Source organism: Acanthopagrus latus, chromosome 10 (genome assembly GCF_904848185.1).
Source record: "Acanthopagrus latus isolate v.2019 chromosome 10, fAcaLat1.1, whole genome shotgun sequence".
NCBI lineage: Eukaryota > Metazoa > Chordata > Actinopteri > Spariformes > Sparidae > Acanthopagrus > Acanthopagrus latus.
In genome coordinates this window covers 694,312-714,776 of record NC_051048.1, presented here as the reverse complement: position 1 = coordinate 714,776, position 20,465 = coordinate 694,312, and the positions used below count along the sequence as shown (strand labels likewise).

At 43.5% G+C, this 20,465-nt stretch overlaps 2 protein-coding genes across 4 annotated transcripts in view; both read right to left on the bottom strand.

Annotated features, from left to right (window-relative positions):
- LOC119026715 (low affinity immunoglobulin gamma Fc region receptor III-like) overlaps window positions 1-20,465 on the bottom strand; it is a 95,591-nt gene that overhangs the window by 50,210 nt on the left and 24,916 nt on the right. The gene's annotated exons all lie outside the window — the stretch shown is intronic.
- On the bottom strand, window positions 171-20,457 carry LOC119026732 (serrate RNA effector molecule homolog). 2 transcript variants are annotated; one of them, XM_037111258.1, is made up of 7 exons: window positions 20,323-20,457; window positions 18,956-19,078; window positions 18,744-18,854; window positions 18,231-18,374; window positions 17,977-18,037; window positions 7,476-7,628; window positions 7,131-7,319 (listed from the first exon to the last, which is right to left on the bottom strand). In XM_037111258.1, exons 2-7 carry the CDS (start codon window positions 19,072-19,074, stop codon window positions 7,146-7,148), a joined length of 762 nt encoding a protein of 253 aa, XP_036967153.1. In that variant the 5' UTR covers window positions 19,075-19,078; window positions 20,323-20,457; the 3' UTR covers window positions 7,131-7,145. The 2 variants fall into 2 exon arrangements, with proteins under 2 accessions (XP_036967154.1, XP_036967153.1); XM_037111259.1 differs by lacking the exons at window positions 7,131-7,319; window positions 7,476-7,628 and adding an exon at window positions 171-209.

Here is a 20,465-nt window from a genome sequence, read left to right as displayed (position 1 = left end):
GGTTTTGATGGCGGCCAGAGACTCCGCCTTCCTGGCTGTGATGTCATCAGGGTGGTACTTGGACCGGAACCACCCCTGGTCTTTGTGCTGGAGGAAGAAGTCCTGCAGCTGCTGCCGTCTGAAGTCCAGCTTGTACTGATTGTAGCGCTTCACCGACTCTGTCTCGTCCACGCTGGCCTCCATGTTCAACAGGAACTCCTGCACACACGCTGTAGTGGCAAATACAAACAGGGTCATGATCGTGCATATAAATTGATTTGAGAATACACCGTGCAGTTCTGTGTTAACAGGGAATTTGAGCCTGATGAAAGACAAAGGTTTGATGCTCCCTTTATAATAAAGGCTGGAGTGGGGGAGCAGCCGGTGCAGCTACAGCTCACCCAAGGTCACAGATAGGAGCCTGGGTGAGACGCTTTGTAGGCCTTAAGGAAGTCAGACAGAAATGAGAATAGTAAGATGACAGTCTCGCGTGATCATGACGAGGGGGGTGGTCCAGGAGGGCACTGGTGACCTGGACCTCGAGTATAAAAGAGGGTGATCGGGGGAGATTTCTCAGTTGTCCCATCTGGGGTACCTCATGGATTTATGACTTCTTCTCTTGGAATAAACACCTTTTTGGACTGAAGACTTGCTGCCTCGCCTCTGGTTCTGGACTTAGTCTCAGAGCTGTTTCTCCTCAGATTTGGACTTTAACTTTTGAGCGGAGTCACAGGGTCTGATAGTGGAATAATTGGACAGATAAGGAAGGCAGTCTCCCACTACATTTTGGCGAGCCTAGCCGCGGAGGAGCGGCCCAGTACACAGCCTGCAGCAGCAGACTGGGAGGAACGGGACGGCAGATCTCAGGCGCGCCCCACATACACCATTAAGGGATATATTTGTATTTTTTCTTCATTTATGAGTGATGCTGTCAACTCCTTCCCAGCCCACAAGTCTCAGGTACTGTCCTAAAACCTCTCCAAAAGAACCTAAAACAAATAACTATGGAGAAAAAAAATTCAATTAAGGTCAATTTAATTAAATTATTATTGTCATTTTGTTCTTTATAAAAATAAAATAATTTTAAGTATTGTTATTATTATTAGTTTTGGTTTTGTAAAAAAAAAGTAATAACCTGAATTGAGGTATTTAGGAGGCATGGCAGCAGCCTTCAGGTCAAAATCGTGAGTATGTGTGATTGATAATTATATATGTATGTTTCAGCCCTATTATGTAAAAGTAGGATTAATCAAGTCAGTTCATGTACGCACGCGAATTATGTCTGATAATTAATGTTCATGCATAGCCGGCCCTAACCACCTTTTAATGATAAAACAAATGTGAAACAGTGCTTTTTAACATGTTAATTTGCATGTGGATTTGTATGTGTCTGAGTCTTGGAAATGGAATGGTATATTGTAAAATATGTGGCAGTACTGAGAATAATGGCACAAGAAAACTGCACTAAGCTGTTATTGTGTTTACGGAAAACATGGCTGAACGATAACACACCGGACTCCGCCATTCAGCTCGACCGGCTAACGTGCCACCGAGCAGACAGAGCCCTCATAGAAGGAGGTAAGACCCGCGGTGGCGGGGTCTGTGTGTATATCCGGGATGCTTGGTGTCGGGACGCTGTGGTGGTTTGCAGACACTGTTCAGCCCTTGTGGAGTTTATGATCATCAAATGCCGGCCTTTCTATCTACCGAGGGAGTTTTCTGCTATCCTGCTTGTTGCAGTCTACATCCCCCCCAGCTGTAACAACAATGATAGAGACAAGGCATTGAGTGAACTGTACAGCTCCATAAATGAACAGCAGACTGCCCACCCAGAGGTACTTCTCATCATGGCTGGAGATTTCAATCATGCAAATCTCAAAACAGTGTTTCCTAATGTGTACCAACACATTGACTTTGCAACAAGGGGAAACAACACACTGGACCAGGTTTACACTACATTGAGAGGAGCATACAAGGCAGCACCCCTCCCCCACCTCGGCGCTTCTGACCACATCACTGTTATGCTAATGCCAGCATACAGGCCTAGGGTCAAAGTCACCAGACCGGTTCAGAAACAGGTACGGGTGTGGCCAGAGGGGGCCTCCTCAGCACTCCAGGACTGCTTCTCCACCACAGACTGGGACATGTTTAAGCAGGCAGCCACTTACAACCACCACATCAACATACAGGAGTACTCGGACACTATTACTGCCTACATCAGCAAATGCATTGATGATGTCACAGACACCAAGACCGTCACAGTACGGGCCAATCAGAAGCCATGGCTGACGGGGGAAGTACATCGGTTACTGAGAGCCCGGAATGCTGCTTTCAGAGCAGGTGATGAGGCTGGTCTCAGATCAGCAAGAGCCAACCTGTCCCGTGGCATCAGACTTGCAAAGAGGCAGTACAGCAACAGGATAACTCACCACTTCACCGACAGCAGAGACACAAGGAGCCTGTGGCAGGGGTTACAGACCATCACGGACTACAAGCCTCGACCACAGACCTGTGATAACAACATAACTCTGCTGAATGATCTGAACCACTTCTACGGACGGTTTGAAGCCGACAACACCACCTCTGCACAGAAAACAGCACCCCCTCCAGACGACCAGGTACTGTCCCTGTCCCCAGCCAGCGTGAGGAGATCCCTCTCCAGGATCAACGCACGGAAAGCTGCAGGACCAGACAACATCCCGGGTCGCGTGCTGAAGGACTGTGCAGAGGAGCTCACAGATGTCTTCACAGACATCTTCAACATCTCCCTGAGCCAAGCTGTTGTCCCTACCTGCTTCAAGAACACCACCATCATCCCGGTTCCAAAGAAGGCCTCTCCATCCTGCTTCAATGACTACCGCCCCGTGGCACTGACCCCCATCATCATGAAGTGCTTCGAGCGGTTAGTCATGAAACACATCAAATCCAGCCTACCTCCCTCCCTGGACCCGTACCAGTTTGCATATCGGACCAACCGGTCCACTGACGATGCAATTTCCACCGCCCTCCACTCAGCTCTCACCCACCTGGACTCTAAAGACTCATATGTGAGGATGCTGTTCCTGGATTTCAGTTCAGCGTTCAACACGATCATCCCCCAGCAGCTGATACAGAAACTGGACTGTCTAGGACTGAACACCTCACTCTGCAACTGGTTGCTGGACTTCCTAACAAGAAGACCACAGGCAGTTCGGGTCGGCAGCAGCGTGTCCAGCACCATCACACTGAACACAGGGGCTCCCCAAGGATGCATGCTCAGCCCCTTACTGTTCACCCTGCTGACCCATGACTGCACACCAACACACGACAGCAACCTCTTCGTCAAGTTTGCGGACGACACGACTGTGGTGGGGCTCATCAGAAACAACGATGAGTCAAACTACAGGGACGAGGTGAGCCAACTGGCCAAGTGGTGCAGAGACAACAACCTCTCTCTGAACGTGATGAAGACGAAGGAGATTGTTGTCGACTTCCGGAGAGCCCCCACCCAGCACCTTCCACTGACCATCAATGGTGCTGCTGTGGAGAGAGTGAGCAGCACCAAGTTCCTGGGTGTGCACCTCTCTGAGGACCTCTCTTGGAGCAGCAACACCGCATCACTGGCCAGGAAAGCTCAGCAGCGCCTCTACTTCCTCCGCAGACTGAGAAGAGCCAGAGCACCAGTCCCCATCATGCGCACCTTCTACCGCGGCACCACCGAGAGCATCCTGACCAGCTGCATCACTGTGTGGTACGGCAGCTGCACTGCATCCTGCAAGAAGACCCTGCAGCACATAGTGAGAGCAGCTGAGAGGATCATCGGTACCCCCCTCCCCTCCCTCCAGGACATTTACAAAACACGCCTAGCTCGCAAAGCACTCAGCATTGCGGGCGACCCCACCCACCCCAACCACCATCTCTTCAGTCTCCTGCCATCCGGGAGGAGGGTGAGGAGCCTCCGGGCGAGAACCAGCAGACTGAGGGACAGCTTCATGCACCAGGCCACCAGGATGCTGAACTCTCTCCCAGAACTGCCCCCCCTTCCCTCTCCGCCCACTGCCCCCACAAACTCTGGACCTTGCTGACCCCCCCCTGACCCCCCTCCTCCCCCCACGGACATTACTGACTGTACTGACTGTAGAGTAGAAGAGAAGAAAACAATATAAGGCCTTTGTAAATATATGTACATAAAGTGTGAAAATTGAAATATGCATGAATATACACTATATTACCAAAAGTATTCGCTCACCTGCCTTTAGTCATTCTATGAACTGAAGTGCCATCCCATTCCTAACTCATAGAATTCAATATGATGTCGGTCCACCTTTTGCAGCTATTACAGCTTCAACTCTTCTGGGAAGACTGTCCACAAGGTTGAGGAGAGTGTTTATAGGAATTTTTGACCATTCTTCCAAAAGCGCATTGGTGAGGTCACACACTGATGTTGGTCGAGAAGGCCTGGCTCTCAGTCTCCGCTCTAATTCATCCCAAAGGTGTTCTATCGGGTTCAGGTCAGGACTCTGTGCAGGCCAGTCAAGTTCATCCACACCAGACTCTGTCATCCACGTCTTTATGGACCTTGCTTTGTGCACTGGTGCACAGTCATGTTGGAAGAGGAAGGGGCCCGCTCCAAACTGTTCCCACAAGGTTGGGAGCATGGAATTGTCCAAAATGTTTTGGTATCCTGAAGCATTCAATGTTCCTTTCACTGGAACTAAGGGGCCAAGCCCAGCTCCTGAAAAACAACCCCATACCATAATTCCTCCTCCACCAAATTTCACAGTTGGCACAATGCAATCTGAAATGTACCGTTCTCCTGGCAACCTCCAAACCCAGACTTGTCCATCAGATTGCCAGATGGAAAAGCGTGATTCATCACTCCAGAGAACGCGTCTCCACTGCTCTAGAGGCCAGTGACGGCGTGCTTTACACCATTGCATCCGACGCCTTGCATTGCACTTGGTGATGTGTGGCTTGGCTGCAGCTGCTCGGCCATGGAAACCCATTCCATGAAGCTCTCTGCGTACTGTACTTGGGCTAATCTGAAGGTCACATGAAGTTTGTAGCTCTCTAGCAATTGACTGTGCAGAAAGTCGGCGACCTCTTTGCACTATGCGCTTCAGCATCCGCTGACCCCTCTCCGTCACTTTACGTGGCCTACCACTTCGTGGCTGAGTTGCTGTTGTTCCCAAACGCTTCCATTTTGTTATAATAGAGCTGACAGTTGACTGTGGAATATTTAGGAGCGAGGAAATTTCACGACTGGATTTGTTGCACAAGTGGCATCCTATGACAGTTCCACGCTGGAATTCACTGAGCTCCTGAGAGCGGCCCATTCTTTCACAAATGTCTTGTTTCACAGTCTGCATGCCTGAGTGCTTGAATTTATACACCTGGGGCCAGGCCAAGTGATTAGAACACCTGATTCTGATCATTTGAATGGGTGAGCGAATACTTTTGGTAATATAGTGTATGTCTTAAAATAAAAGAGGAGTAAGAGTACCGTGTAAATTATAAAGAGAACAATTGAGGCAGGACAAATTAAAAGAAATAATAATTGTAGTAGAAGAAATTGTTTTTTGACAAAAATATGTAAGTAAACAGTGAAATTGTTTAAGAGAAAAAGAGAATAATAATTGGAGGTCCAGAAGAGCAGTCTAATCCAAAAAGATAACGGCAGCAAGGAAGAAAGAATAGAAGATAAAACTAGCACAGTGCCAGCTGTGCCAGTTAGTGTCTAACAAACTGGGCATAACACACAGTAAGCAGCAGACAGGACTGACACCCGCTGCATGAAGAGGTGGCACAGAGTATCTCCTGGAGCCAATAAGTAGCCGTTAACCTTTAACTTGAATTATTGTAACTGAATAGAGGCTAAATTACAGAGAAAAGACCTAAAGAATGATGATGATAAACGATAATAATAAGTAGAAGGAAATATGACAATTTCCATTGTGAGAAGTAGACGGGAGAATAGTGGGAAAAATTACAGTAGAGGTGAGAGAGAGAGAGAGAGGGCCAGAAGCAGAACACACACATACAATCAAAAATAGATCAGGGGAGACCTTGAAAACCAGCCAGCACAGAAAACAATGAGACACCGTCAGGGCAGCTGCAATTTAGACTTCAGCCAAACCTTCTGCATTTAGCAGAGAACTTAGACTTGGAGAAGAGAGCAAGCATTAAAATCGATGCTGTGACAAATAAGTAATAAATAATAATAATAATAATAATAATAATAATAATAATAATAATAATAATATAGGCGGCAGGTAAAGCAGGTAGGCTCGTCGTCGGAACAAGGTACTGAACCCCAAATTGCTCCTGATGTGCAGTTGGCACCTCGCATGGCGGCCTCTGCCATCAGTGAGGCCCTGCGATGAGCTGGTGACTCGTCCAGGGAAGCACCCTGCCTTCACCCAGACAGATAACTGTGACTGGCTCCAGTAACAAACCCTGCGACCCCATAAAAGGGATGAAGTGGTGACGGACAATAATAATGATGCTAATAATAATAGTAATAATAATATTTAATAAACAATAATAGAAGAATAGTAAGTAATAACAGAAGTGTAATTAAAATAACTGAAAATTATAGGCAAAATAAAGTAATATGATATGATAATAAATTGAATGATGAGGATAAAGTGGTGGGTGATAACACAGATACAAGCATAAGAATGAAAATAAAATAATTACTGATGACTACAGTGTTTCCCACAGGATTTAATGAGACTATGGTGGGTGAATGTTGGACCCTCTAGGGGGGTCCGGGGGAAGTCCGGGGGGTCCTGGAAGATTTTTTTTACCATTTTAAAGTTGAATGCATCAATCTGGTGCACTTTGAAAGCAAAATTAAGAGGCTAGATCTATGAGGAACTGTGTGCTCTTGTACACAATTTAATCACAAACACATTGGTTGTATAGATACTAATGGTGAAAACACAAAATCAAATATCGCATACATCTGAGCCATCAAAGAAATAAAGCAAAAGTGTTTATCTTTACCAAATAAAATAATAAATAATTAAACTGTAAGCTAAATTGTAATAAAAAATAAAATGGATTCGGAGGGTACATCAACATTTTGGCAGGCAAAAACATTTTGGCCTCTTTTGCTTCCATAACTTGTCTTCTTTCAGACTAGTTGAAAGAAAACATCCAAAATACACATTTATACAACACTCCTATTTGCAAACTCTGCACCCTGAATTTGGACATTGAATTTTCCTGGGTTTTGAAAAAAACACTTCTAATGCCCTTTGGTAGTCAAATTTCTCTGGACACGGCCCATTGATGGAGACCCTCAGGCAGGCAGCCAGGTGCTCTCCTTGCGGCCTGTTGCAAAGCTCTGATTTGACCTGAAAATGAAGGCAACTACAATTAGCCAAATGAATGAAAATCTTTTAAGGACACTGCTCTTTTAGTTAAAGAGTGTGCAGTTTATCATGTAAGTGCAATGGGTTAAAAGTTTGACACACATCTCAGCAACATATTACCATGCCCTCTGTCCTTACCCTGTTCATTGTGGAGAAGTCTCTCTCACAGTTGACACTTGACACCGGAATGACAAGTGCAATTGCTGCCAATCGGCTGAGTAATGGGTACATCTGTCCCAATTCATCGCACTCACTGGCTAGCAGGGTCATTATTTCAGCCTGGTTCTTGTCCTAGAGGAATAATTTTAAAAAGATGTTAATTTATATCTAAATTGATAAAGGTGTGTCTGCAGGTTAAACTGAATAATTTTTAAGACTTGAAAGTCTTGGTGAGGTAACTTGCTCCTCAGATGCTGAAAATACGTTAGTTAGGCCTACATGGCTCGCGGGGCTCTCGTCCACACTGAAGCCTTAAGTAGACATTAGAACGGACGGAATTCCAACACTACTAGAACGGCCATAAGTGTTCATTTTGACTCCTAGATTTTAAACTCTGTAATCTCTCATGTAAATACCCAATTGAGTGATGAATGCATTCATTGTTTAAAAAACGAAATAACACCAAAACGTACATTTTAACACATTTGAGTATACATTTATCAATATTCATATCATCGTAATTATTGCATATATTTACACACGATTTTAATAGAGAAATCTCAGAACAAGACAATTAATAATTAAAAGTAACGTATTTGAAACAATTTATTTTAATACTTAATATATGATAAAAAATATATATATAAATATATAAAATATATATATATATATTATATATTATATATATATATATATATATATATATATATATATATTATATATATATATATATATATATATATATATATATTATATATTATATATATATATATATATATATATATATATATATATATATATATATATATATATATATATATATATATATATATATATATATATAAAATCGAGAAAACTGGAAACGACCTGATCTAGCACAAGAAAAACAACACAAAAAAAGCCGTTGTTATCACTGGTCACAGTCTCCGCAGATTATCTCCGCTCTCCTCGCAGTTACCACACGCGGGCTTGTGCCATTTCAAGTGTCCGACGTTTGGTTCCGTTTGCAGCTCTTTCGGACCGGCACTGCCTCCGTGCCCGTGTCTGCCGCTGCGGTAGTTGCCCCGATGCTGCCCACCTTGTGCCGACGGCCGCAGCCCCTTTCCCCTCCATATATTCTGCCCTCAGCTCCTCTGCCAGCTGCTGCTCAAGTAACTCAAGTAAATTCGCAAAGAAGCACAGCTGGAGACCGTTAACAAAGTTAGAGACAAAAGAGACTGCGGTAAATGCGATGTGCGGTAAATAAGTCCACTTCTGGCCGGAATAAAACGTATAACATTTTCATTGTCTTTTGTATAATTTATATAAAAACTAAAAGTCAAGACACTTTTAGGAACAATTATGTACGGGCAGTATTGCGTTTTTTTTTCATTCAACACAGTTATTGCACACATGAATATGAACACGGTCAAAATAACCATCTTGGCCGCTCTAGTTTTGGTTGTCATAGCCGCTGGTAATAACAAAGATTCTCTATATACATTTATACTTTCTGAACCGTCTCTGGTAATAACATTAACATTAACTAGGTCGATATAGGTTAGCGTTAAGTTACATACTTTTTCACGGAAGGCATCCGGATATATCAATCGACATAATCGAGACTGACAGCTTACATCGTAACGTTATCGTTTTGCTGCAGTACATAGATCAGGATAACATTGTTTCTAAACTAGTGGATATTGTAAAGTTTGTTAAAGTTTCTTACCTCAAACGATGTGGTGTCCTAAAATGCCTTCTTCACGTCGTCTTCACCTCTGCTTCACAATGCCGTAAGGTAACGCGATATATTCCAGTGCGTACGTGCCTGCGTGATGCGTGCGTGTGTAAGTGAGTGTGCGCGCACCATGTACAGCGGGGTGGGGGCAGAGCGGGGCAGAGCCGACAGACAGAGAGTGAGAGATCCTTTGCCAAAGCCGCAGCGCGAAACACATGTTACAGATCTTTTATGTTATTATGAGAAGTGTAAGATTTTTTTCGGTTCACTCTGAGACTGTGGCGGGACAAATTAGACCATGGCGGGCCGCCAGAGTCTAAGTAATTAATGGGAAACACTGGACTATTGCGCCACTAAACGGGAAAATCAAGGTGTCGGAATGCATTTTTGGCTTGAACAAACATATTGTGATGATGAGGAAACTGGACATTGGAAACTGAGCAAGAAATCAGTCAAACATTGTGGCATTTGACGAACGCTGGTAATACAGACTCTTCTGGTTAGTAATCAATGTGCTGTAAAGAATATGATCAGGATGTGAGAGGAGGAGGAGAGACTCCCGTTTGGAGTGTCAGAAAGTCATATGAGAGGCAATTATCTCTACATGAAGGAAGATTAGATGACACTTACTGTCCTAATAAAACATCAGGGGGTCATCGTTCTGAGAGGGAGTAAGATATGAAGTGCTGTGAAAGTATGTGACCTCCACTCTGTTGTATTTAAGTCAGTAACATTTGGAGGACTGGAGAGAACAGTCTGGACCTTCCCTACATGCAGCATGCATTAAAGAGATCTGATTTATCACACTGAGTCTAACATGCTTCAGAGAATTAGCCCACAAAGGAGCTCTAGATAATCCTTATAGGTGACTTATGCAAACCTGATAAAGGGTAATATAATGAAAATAATAGCAGATAATAGGAAGAAAATATAATATGATCCAATATGAGATACTGTAATAATGATATGATACAGTACAGTATTACATGAGGCCCCACTACAATAAAATGGGTGTATGAGTGAAAATATATATATGAAATAAGTATAAAGAATAAACTTTGTGGTGACATTCAGTGACTAGTACACAGCCTGTTGACTACAGGGGTGCGTTGCTCGGAACGAATGTGTCATACAAACCACCTGGCTGAGTAAGTTACCCAAAGCTAGTGTGTGGTTGATGAGATCCATCCATACACTGTATGGGAAGAGCAGAGTCAGTTGAAAACGTAAGGAACAAAACTGGAAATTTATAAGCTCTATCTGAGCCTCTTACAGGCTCTGCTGAAATAATGGCAGACAAATGGGGAAATAATGTGGTTAAAAATGTTCAACTTTGGCACTACATCACCTGTGGGGTGCTTCCAGTAAAAGGCACATTAAGCACAGAATGTTTAGGATAGTGTAAAATATGTTAAAAGAAAAGGTAACAGGAAAGCAGGAAAGAAAAAAAAGATAGACTGACAAGTTTTTAAAATCAGTAGTGGGACTGAAACAGTAATGGGAAAATAGAGTTTGAGTGACATAAAGAAGAAACAATGTCGGGCCAGAATTAGGAATTGACCTCCTCCATGCTGTCTCCACACCTACAACCCTCCTTTAAACAACACCTTCACCACACAAGGTCAGGCATCCCAGGATGACTCTCTGAAGGAGGGAGGAGGATAAACAATACACCCTGACTTTTCAGCCCTCTTTCTCTCATCTAATATGAGTCACAAATTAACCTTGCTTCTCCAAAAAAGCCTTTTTCTCCACCAGCCAGCTTCTACTGACTACTGGCTGCGGAGTCGAGATCACTGAGGGGATGATGTTCCCCGACCCCGTGCTGAGGCAAACAAGGAAGCAGACTGTCATTGAGATCCAGAAGTGTTTTATACACAGGCCATGTCAGCCAAACAAACTGAAGGAGGCTACAGAGGTATCACCTGACACAAAGACTGGAGTCGGGTGGGCCACAGAGTCCTGGACAAAGATGGCAGGCACTGCACAACAGCCAGAGGAAAAGGAGACCGGGCCCGTATCCAATTATCAAGGAAAGTGCAACAGCACTGACCAGATGAGCTACGCTGCAGAAGTAAGGTTATGGGAACCCCGAGCTTAATCATCAAGAAGGGAGAGATCCAGAGGAATCCTGACCACATGCACCAGCTACAGGTGTCTGTTCATTTCCCAGGATTCACCTTGACACAGCCAAAGGAGACAGCAGAGGTCAGAGGTCTGAACTTTGAGCAGCACATACACAAGACACACACACACACACACACACACACACACACACAGAGGGAAACACTGACTGACTGCTAAAGACTAAACTTTGCTCTCTGGCAGTATTTGATAGCTTCAGGGCTCTAAGCAAGTTTGATTTTTAGAAATATAAAAGATGCACATTCTGTTGTTATCCAGTTGTTGACTGTTAGACTAGGTAAAAGAAAATATCCACTCAGCCCGAGAGCTGTCAAGGTCATTGCTCATTTATCAGGGTGCCATTGTTGACTCTCTCATTTCACCATGTACCTCCCCCATCTTGCCCGAAAAAGAAACCAAAAAGGGGGAGGGGCGAGATTTTTAAAATACTTTAGGGTCATAAATTAAGATGTTGTAATGACTGTGGGTTTTCAGTTATTGATTTAACAAATGCATATTCTAGCATTCCTGTTTATCCTGACTCACAGTTCAAGGTTGCTTTCACTATCAATGGTAAACTTTGTTCATGGATTTGGATGCCATAGTTTTCTTCTCCAGTCCAACTTGTTGTTCCAAAACTGCATATGAAAACAAATGATTGCCTTACTGGATGTAGCAGGCTATTGTTGTCCATAAATTAAGCTTTTTCTCATTTATTTTTTATTCTTTAGGCCTCCCAGACGATAGACGTCCCTTAGAGAAAAATAAATCATGAAAATAAGACATTTCTGAAATGAGGTGTTTATCTAAAAAAAAAAAGTAGCCCCACAGTGACGAAAAGTGACTAATAGATCATTATTTAAAACAACTTTCCACCACAGAGAGTGCTGTAGTGAAATTATCAAAGGGCTGTAGCAGCTGCCAGAAAGTTATGACCATAGCTGATATAATTATGTCCTCTAACTGTTTGTGTTCTGCACGCTGTTTCATTTAACCTCAGAAAACCAAAAAGAACAGATAATTAAATATGTTGCAGGGCGCAGTTTGCCTGTCGAGTTCTAATGCAAGACGCTCCAACTGGTAAGCAACCTTTAGCATACTATAGCACCAAGTTAGATAACTCTGAGGCTGCTCTGCATCCCAGTTGTCAGGGACTTGCAGCAGCAGCTTTTGCTTTGAGAGAGCCTCAACAGGAACCATAGGACACCCAACAATACTGTATACATCTCACCAGATACATGCCCACCTCACCAGTCCAAGGTTTGTGCTTACACAAGCTAGGTTATGAAGTTGTGCTCTCAGCAACAACTGAACATCCAACGCTGCAATACAGTTAATCCCGCAACATGGATGATGATACCGATAGATAGAATGCAACATGACTGCCTTCAAGCCACAAATGTGTTTCTGAGACCACGTGAAGATATGCATAATCAGACAATAACAACATATCTCTCTCTCTTTGTAGATGGGTCCTGCTTCAGAGACGTGACAAGCAACAACACAGGTTAAGAAATTGTACAGTTGCTGCCAGATGATACATTTACCACAGTCCAAACAATCTATCTTGCCCAACCATGCTCAGCACAGCTTGCAGAAATTAAAGCTTTTAACTGCAGCAAAGCAAATTATCAGAAGCAAGCGGTTAAATGTATACTCACAGTGGGCTATGCATACGCAGTGTGTCATATGTATGGAAATATCTGGAAACAGAGAGGTTTTCTCAGAGCGGAATGGCACACCAGTAATGCATGGAGCAGCCATCTTAACACTAATTCAAGCATTCATCTATCAAGTGCATCAGCTATTATCAAGTGTGCTGCTCACCAAAAGAGCAGTTCCCTAATAGCCAAAAGCAACAGCCTGGCTGACGAGGCCGCTAAACGAGCTGAAACCGGTACATGTGTTGGACGGTTGAAGGCACCACTCACCACTTTACCATCCTTAATAGCAGCCCAGAAGGAGGCTGACGTACAAACAGTTAGTGTGGTTAAAATGTGGTGATATTAAAACCACTCAAGACGACCACCAGAAAGGTTTATGGCTTAATGCCATTCGTGATGTGCAAAGCAGATTAAAATACAGCCTTAAGTCCATGGACAGCAAACATCGGATAAATAATCAAAAAGCAAAGTAAATTAAAGTCTAAATTAAAGGAAATGTGAGAATAATGCATGCGAGAACCAAAACTGCAAAAAAAAACCAAAAAAACCAAAACAATCTGAACTGAAAATAAAGATAATACTTGTTAACAAAAATCGAAGACCAACAAAAAGTTTCAGTTAAACCAACAATAAATGTTCGAACATTCTTATGGGGGTTTAATAAAGTAAAAAAGTAGTGTATGAGGTTGTTGACTGTGTGTTGAAGAATCTACTGGAAAAATTAGTGTTTCCTAAAATAAATTGTGCTATTTTGTAGTGTTGAGTGATTTGGTGCTGATGTAACTGTCAGACATCGGAGACATTTTGGCTGTTCTAAAGAGCTTTGTGTTACTCAAACGGTGTGAAGGTTATTAGACAAACTTGACTGTTCTGGTCTAAAATGTGTGTACTAATAGTAAGTAATATTAGTATTGAATGTGATTCATGAGATGGTTGTTCTTGTGTGTTGTTTTTGTCTTATGAATACTATTCGCGCAGGCTAAGAGTTTATAAATGCATGTGTAAAGTGTCGTTGAGATGAGGAATCCAAGTGACGGTCAGTTGAGGTTACAGCCGAGGAGACACATCCCCGGGCAGGTTTTATATTATTTTAAGAGCGGGTTCCTATCTCGCTGATGGCTGAGGGAGCTGTGTGCTGAAAAGTTGTGTTTCAAACTGCAGCTCCTTTGCTCCTCCCCACTGCACGTCCGGTGTGACGTAATCACCCTCCCTTTCTCTCCTCACTGTTGACTGGGTCCAAGCTCAGTGAACTTTTCCTTTTATAGTGCATCAAGGTTTTGTTGTGTTTTTTTGTTTTGTTGTGTTTTTCGAGCTCCTTTCAGCATGCTGTCTCATTAGTGGTTGTTGTCTGAAGTGAATACCTATATGCAAGTGATATATACAATTTGCAACGATTACATATAAGCTGCTATTTCTAATATTATAACCAACTGTGTTGCAAATACAGTTTAAGCCAGTTTATATTCAAGTAAACGCTAGGATCTGTTCTTTGGAAGTACAGGGTGTGAGCTGAAGAAGGCTGTTGTGAATCAAGTAGTATTTGACCAACCTGCTCTATTGCCCAAATGGTGTGTTCATAAAAAAGAAATTCAAAGCTGATATTAGAACTGAAATATTAGAAATGATATATAATGATGTTGAAAATACTGAGATCCTTTTAAAAAAGCATATATATAAAGTGTCTGTGTTGATTGCATCATGATTTTCACATCAAGGTTCACATACCTGTTACAGAAGAAGTAAAATCATCATTTGAACTACAGAAACATCAAGCATCTAATAAAAACATACATATAACGTGTCCACAGTCACAAGGTTCAGTAGAACATGCCAATGGTGTATCAAAAACTAAAATAGCCAAAATCATGGCTGATGGTAATGGTAAACTCACCTGGGAAGATGCTTTGCCATTAGCACTAATGTCTATGCACTCACAAACTAACAGACTAACCCATCTAACCCTGCATGAAATGCTCACTGGATGCCCAGTGCCACTGCCACAGTGCTGCTTCAGCAGCTGGAGCGAAATTTGGGGGACTATTTACGGGGTTTAACTCAAATCTACAGATGTGTCCTCCAACAGGTGAAAGACTGATAGTAGTGTCAGAGAGGCTGCAGAGGATGATGCCACCAGAGCGTTCTCTGACTCTGGTTAATTTGTTTGTTTTCTTTCTCTTTGTGCTAACCCTTTCAGGTTTCGCAAGGGGGGAGGTAGAAAGAGAAGTCCTAATGACATGTGCCACTATCAACACACCACATGCTAATTGTGCACTTAGCCACAATTACATAGTGAAAATGGGAGAACTACTACATCTTCTGTATGTAAAAGCTGACACATATGGTCGTCCACTAACCACCGACAGCACAATAGCTAACGCTCCAGGTAAACATTGGGTGGGACTACCCCGCACCACTGACTGTCAAGAGAATGGATGGTGACATTACAGGTAATACGCACAAACACGTCATGTTAGGACACAGAGACAATCAGAGAATGAAACTGTTAGAAGCCAGTAGATGGATTCGGCTAATGAGTAACTGAGAAAAAAGAGATTTTGCCAAACTAAGAAGCACAGAAAAAGACCAACAAGAGTGTATTGTACGTTACAAACGTCAAAAGAAGACCACTGCCAGGAAGTCACAGAGGTGACTGTTCAGACATAACTGAATGTCTTGCTTTTTGTGCAGTGCACATGGCAGTGAAATTGGATGGATGGAGTTCCAACTCTCAAATATGCCAATGAAAAATTAAAAAGAATGGCAGCTATGTAAACTTGATAAACTAATCTTCCTTTTCTGTGTAGCACGAGGAGGAGTTGGAGTATGTAACCTGAAGAAACCAGCCAACCTGACGTGGTGAGACTAATGAAGCGCAGCAATCAGACCTGGTATCCGGCCACCAATGGGGGCAATGCTACCACCATAAAAATGTGAATCCTGCCCTTCAACAATTAGCCCAACCACAACTACAGGATGAGCTCTCCGTGGATAATCAGCTAGGAAGCCATCAACATCATGGATGGAGGTCAAAATGTAATTTAGACAAATGTGCCAGCAAGGCTGTGAGTCTGGCTGAAGTTGCTGTCCACTCCTGCAGAGGAACAATCCAAATGGATACAACAGAGCAGAGACTACTGTACAAGGAGAGAGACAGGCTGACAGGTTTATAAATTATGTTCCGACAATTGTACGACGATCCCTTGTATTCAACATAGTTATGTAGAGTCAAATGTTGTAAATGTGTTGATGAAGAAAAGCGGGCACTCATTTGTGAAGGTCACGTCAGAAAGCTGAGTGCCATAAAAAGCACAAGAAATGTATTAAACCAGTGTGGTTTACAGGAAACCAGTAAGTTCATAGGGACTCTGGTGTAATGTTGGCCTTAGGGCCGCCACACTAACCAAGGCAACACCATGGGTAATATGTCACCAAGGCTAACAAATAACCCAAGCGTGTCATTTAAGTCCAGGTGCTAAGATTGGATAGAGCTCTTACCTGTCTTTACCTAATTGGATCAACAAAAATATACATATATAGTAGAAAAACAACTTTTCACAAACGCAAAAGGTGGTATGAGTGTCTTATGTCAATGATCTAATAATTACTGATCTAATGTTTGTTGAACTGACCAAAGAGGAATTGTCTTTACAAAGTGTGTCTCCATAATATTCTAATTCTAGATGGTTTAAGAAATTGTCTATGTAATCGTGCTTTTCTGAAAAAAAAAAAAAAATCTTAAACCTATGATATATTCACATGAGCACGAGTTTCCTAGTTATGCATGCTTAAAAATAAACCTTGAGGTGTTGAATGGTGTAATTCATCAAGAGTTTGATTCAGGTGTGTTACAGTCACAAGTGCCTTCAAAGAGTTAACCACAATGTGTAATTTAATGCTGTATGTATACATATTATGTTTGCACCAACAGAACAGGTCAGTTGGTGGGCCACATGGTGGGGCATTTTACCTCTCATAAACAGCTAATTGGCGAGGACGTTTCCCCTGTCATGTTGCCAGGTCAGAATAGAAACCTGTCAATGAATATCACTGGGTCATCTGTTTGAGGGCTGGTCCAGAAGATGGCTCAGGGAGAGCTCTCAACTATCGTCTTGATAGTTGAAGCACTTCCCTGTAGGTTGATACTCATTATCAGTCTCGTAGGATGGGGTTGCATTTACGCTGTTTGAAACTATATATATTGTGTTTTATTTACAGTATACTCATGCTGTTGTTTCTGTTATGATGATAAGACAACTGTACTCCCTGATGTTGAAGTTTGAGGTGTTGGTCCTTTTTAGAAGGACCAAAGGGGGGACTGTAGTGGCAGATACAAACAGGGTCATGATCGTGCATATAAATTGATTTGAGAATACACCGTACAGTTCTGTGTTAACAGGGAATTTGAGCCTGATGAAAGACCAAGGTTTGATGCTCCCTTTATAATAAAGGCTGGAGTGGGGGAGCAGCCGGTGCAGCTACAGCTCACCCAAGGTCACAGATAGGAGCCTGGGTGAGACGCTTTGTAGGCCTTAAGGAAGTCAGACAGAAATGAGAATAGTAAGATGACAGTCTCGCGTGATCATGACGAGGGGGGTGGTCCAGGAGGGCACTGGTGACCTTGACCTCGAGTATAAAAGAGGGTGATCCGGGGAGATTTCTCAGTCGCCCCGGGGTACCTCATGGATTTGTAACTTCTTCTCTTGGAATAAACACCTTTTTGGACTGAAGACTTGCTGCCTCGCCTCTGATTTGGACTTAGTCTCTGAGCTGTCTTGCCTCTGGTTCTGGACTTAGTCTCAGAGCCGTTTCTCCTCAGATTTGGACTTTAACTTTTGAGCGGAGTCACAGGGTCTGATAGTGGAATAATTGGACGGATAAGGAAGGCAGTCAACCACTACAACACGGATATCAGATTCCACAGCGAGGTAAAATGGCCGTCAGCCGGTGGTAAGGTGGGTTTGTTTGTTTGACTCACCTTGAAGCTCCTCATGGTGGGAGGACCAGGAGGAGGGAGGTCTGGATCCACCATCCCCAACCTGACAGATGGAATCATTGAAACAGATGTTTATTATCTCACAGAACATCTGTCCACACTTTAACTGCCTCATGTTTGTCAGACAAATATATAAAATCACCACAGCTCCGGTTTAACAGGAACAACATGAGCAGGTTTGTGATTTATTAAACATATTTTCTGTCCTGTTCATCAACAGGTGACACTCAGCTCACCTGCCCTGCAGTGGGTGACCTCCATGATGTGGGTGCAGGTGGGGGAGGTCGGGGTGCCAACCCTGAGGCCCCGCCCCCGGAAACGGACCGCCGCCTCCTCCGTACGGCATGTCGTAGCGGTACGGCTCCCCCCGGTGGTCGTCCCTGGAAAACATGAAAACACAGCCTGAAGTCTTCACGTGGCCAATCACCGAGCTCGACTTCTACTACAGGTCTCAGATCAGCTCTACTTCTTTAGTGACCTGCTCCTTTAAAGAGCCTCTGCAGGTCTCAGATCAGCTCTACTTCTTTAGTGACCTGCTCCTTTAAAGAGCCTCTGCAGGTCTCAGATCAGCTCTACTTCTTTAGCGACCTGCTCCTTTAAAGAGCCTCTGCAGGTCTCAGATCAGCTCTACTTCTTTAGTGACCTGCTCCTTTAAAGAGCCTCTGCAGGTCTCAGATCAGCTCTACTTCTTTAGCGACCTGCTCCTTTAAAGAGCCTCTACAGGTCTCAGATCAGCTCGTCACACTCACCAGTCTCTCCTCATGCGTTTGTGCTGAGGGCTGATGTGTCGGGGGGGAGAAAAACGCTCTCTGCGCCCGCGATCGTAGTCCCGCCTCCTCTCCCTGCCGCGGTCCCAGTCCCTGACATCACAACACACAACATCAACACACAACACTAACACAACCTCACACTGTCACTACGTGTCACTCTGAGGTGCTCAGGTGTGTTCAGGTGAGCTCACCTGTCGGGCCAGTCGTCCCTCCTCCTCTCCTCTCTCTCCCTCGACCGCTCCATGTCGCTCCTCTCTCTCCTGAACTTGTCCCGCCTCCTCCTGTCGAACTCGTCATCGCTGTCTCCCATTGGACTGAAATAAACACACACACAATTTATTAACAGGTGACCAATAACCAGCTGTGTGTGTGTGTGTGTGTTACAACAGAAAAATGCCAAGATGTCTCCGTAGAGAGGACAGCCACATGTGAGAGCGCCACAGATTTAAAAGTTATTTATAAGTCGTTGTGTTTGACGTGTGGCGTAGTTATCAGCCGGTTGTGTAGTTGTATCCATTTTCTTTCATCTCCATGAACAAATGTAATGATTTTAAGAGTTGCTGAGTTAAAACAAACTTTATAAACTCTGTCTCTGATTTATTATCCATTACTGGAGCATTCTTGTAAATTCAGCAAATGTTCTACAGGAACTTCTTTCTTCACACTTGATCACTTTTATATGTTTTTGTGCTGTTTTGCTTTATTTTAGACTCAGTAAGATCAACACACTCTTGTGACTTTACAGTGTGTATCTATACTTGTGTCTCATCTACATTAATGTATAGATAACATGTACACCTCTGCATTCTGCTTTTGTTTACATTACATACATTATTATTGTTCTATACATTTTATTTATTAATCATCATCGAGGTCATTCCTGCAGAAGAGCCTCAGTGATGCTGTTCCACCTGATCGATGTTCATTCATACATTCAGCTAGTTTTTATCCGCTGGAATCTTCCTCTTACTTGTATTTTAGAACAAAGATCAAACGGTGACTCGGTTCTGTTGGTTCTGTTGTTCAACACGATCAGAACATTCTGTCACGAACCACCAGGTGTCGCCATGTTTGCTGCTCTGAAGCTTCAAAGGCTCAAATAAAAAGAAAAGCCCAGAACTTCTCTTCAGTCTCTGCTTTATGAAACCAACACCGAACCAGAACCAGAAGTTCCTCCGGAGAGAAGTTACAGGAGAACAGAAGCTAAAGTGGATCCATAAACACTGGAACACAAACACCTCGACATTAGCTGGTAGTTAGCCTGTTAGCTTCGTTAGCATCGTCTCGTTTAGCTCTACTGTCTCTACAACAAAGTGTCAGTAGGTCCATTAACCAACAGAACCGAACATTTAAGTAACCAGTGAGCAAAAGCTAAAGCTAACATTAAGTGTTACATGAAGCTGACAGCGGCTAATTAGCTAGTTAGCATCGCAGCTAGCCCAGCGTGCTAACGCCGGCGCAGTTCGGGCTCGTGTTCGCTTCAGTTCGGGTTCAGTTCGTGTTCGGGCTGATCCACACGTGGACCGAACTTTACCAAGGTGTTCACACGGGTCCTCACCTGCAGCTCCGCCGCGGTACGACACTGAGAACAAAGCTGGGCAGCTAACAACAAAACTGTCCCGCCGCCTGTCCGGGATCACGAACAACCGACGACACTTCCGATTCTCTTTAGTTCCGGTCCGGTTCTTCAGGTCACAGTGA

What these genes read in the sequence shown, in the direction of transcription:
- LOC119026732 (XM_037111258.1), bottom strand. Translation starts at nt 19,074, where the DNA reads ATGGGAGACAGCGATGACGAGTTCGACAGGAGGAGGCGGGACAAGTTC. An exon ending in AAACGCATGAGGAGAGACTG is followed by an intron (nt 18,375 to 18,743) that starts GTGAGTGTGACG and finishes CATGTTTTCCAG; the next exon opens with GGACGACCACCGGGGGGAGC. An exon ending in GGTCACCCACTGCAGGGCAG is followed by an intron (nt 18,038 to 18,230) that starts GTGAGCTGAGTG and finishes TCCATCTGTCAG; the next exon opens with GTTGGGGATGGTGGATCCAG.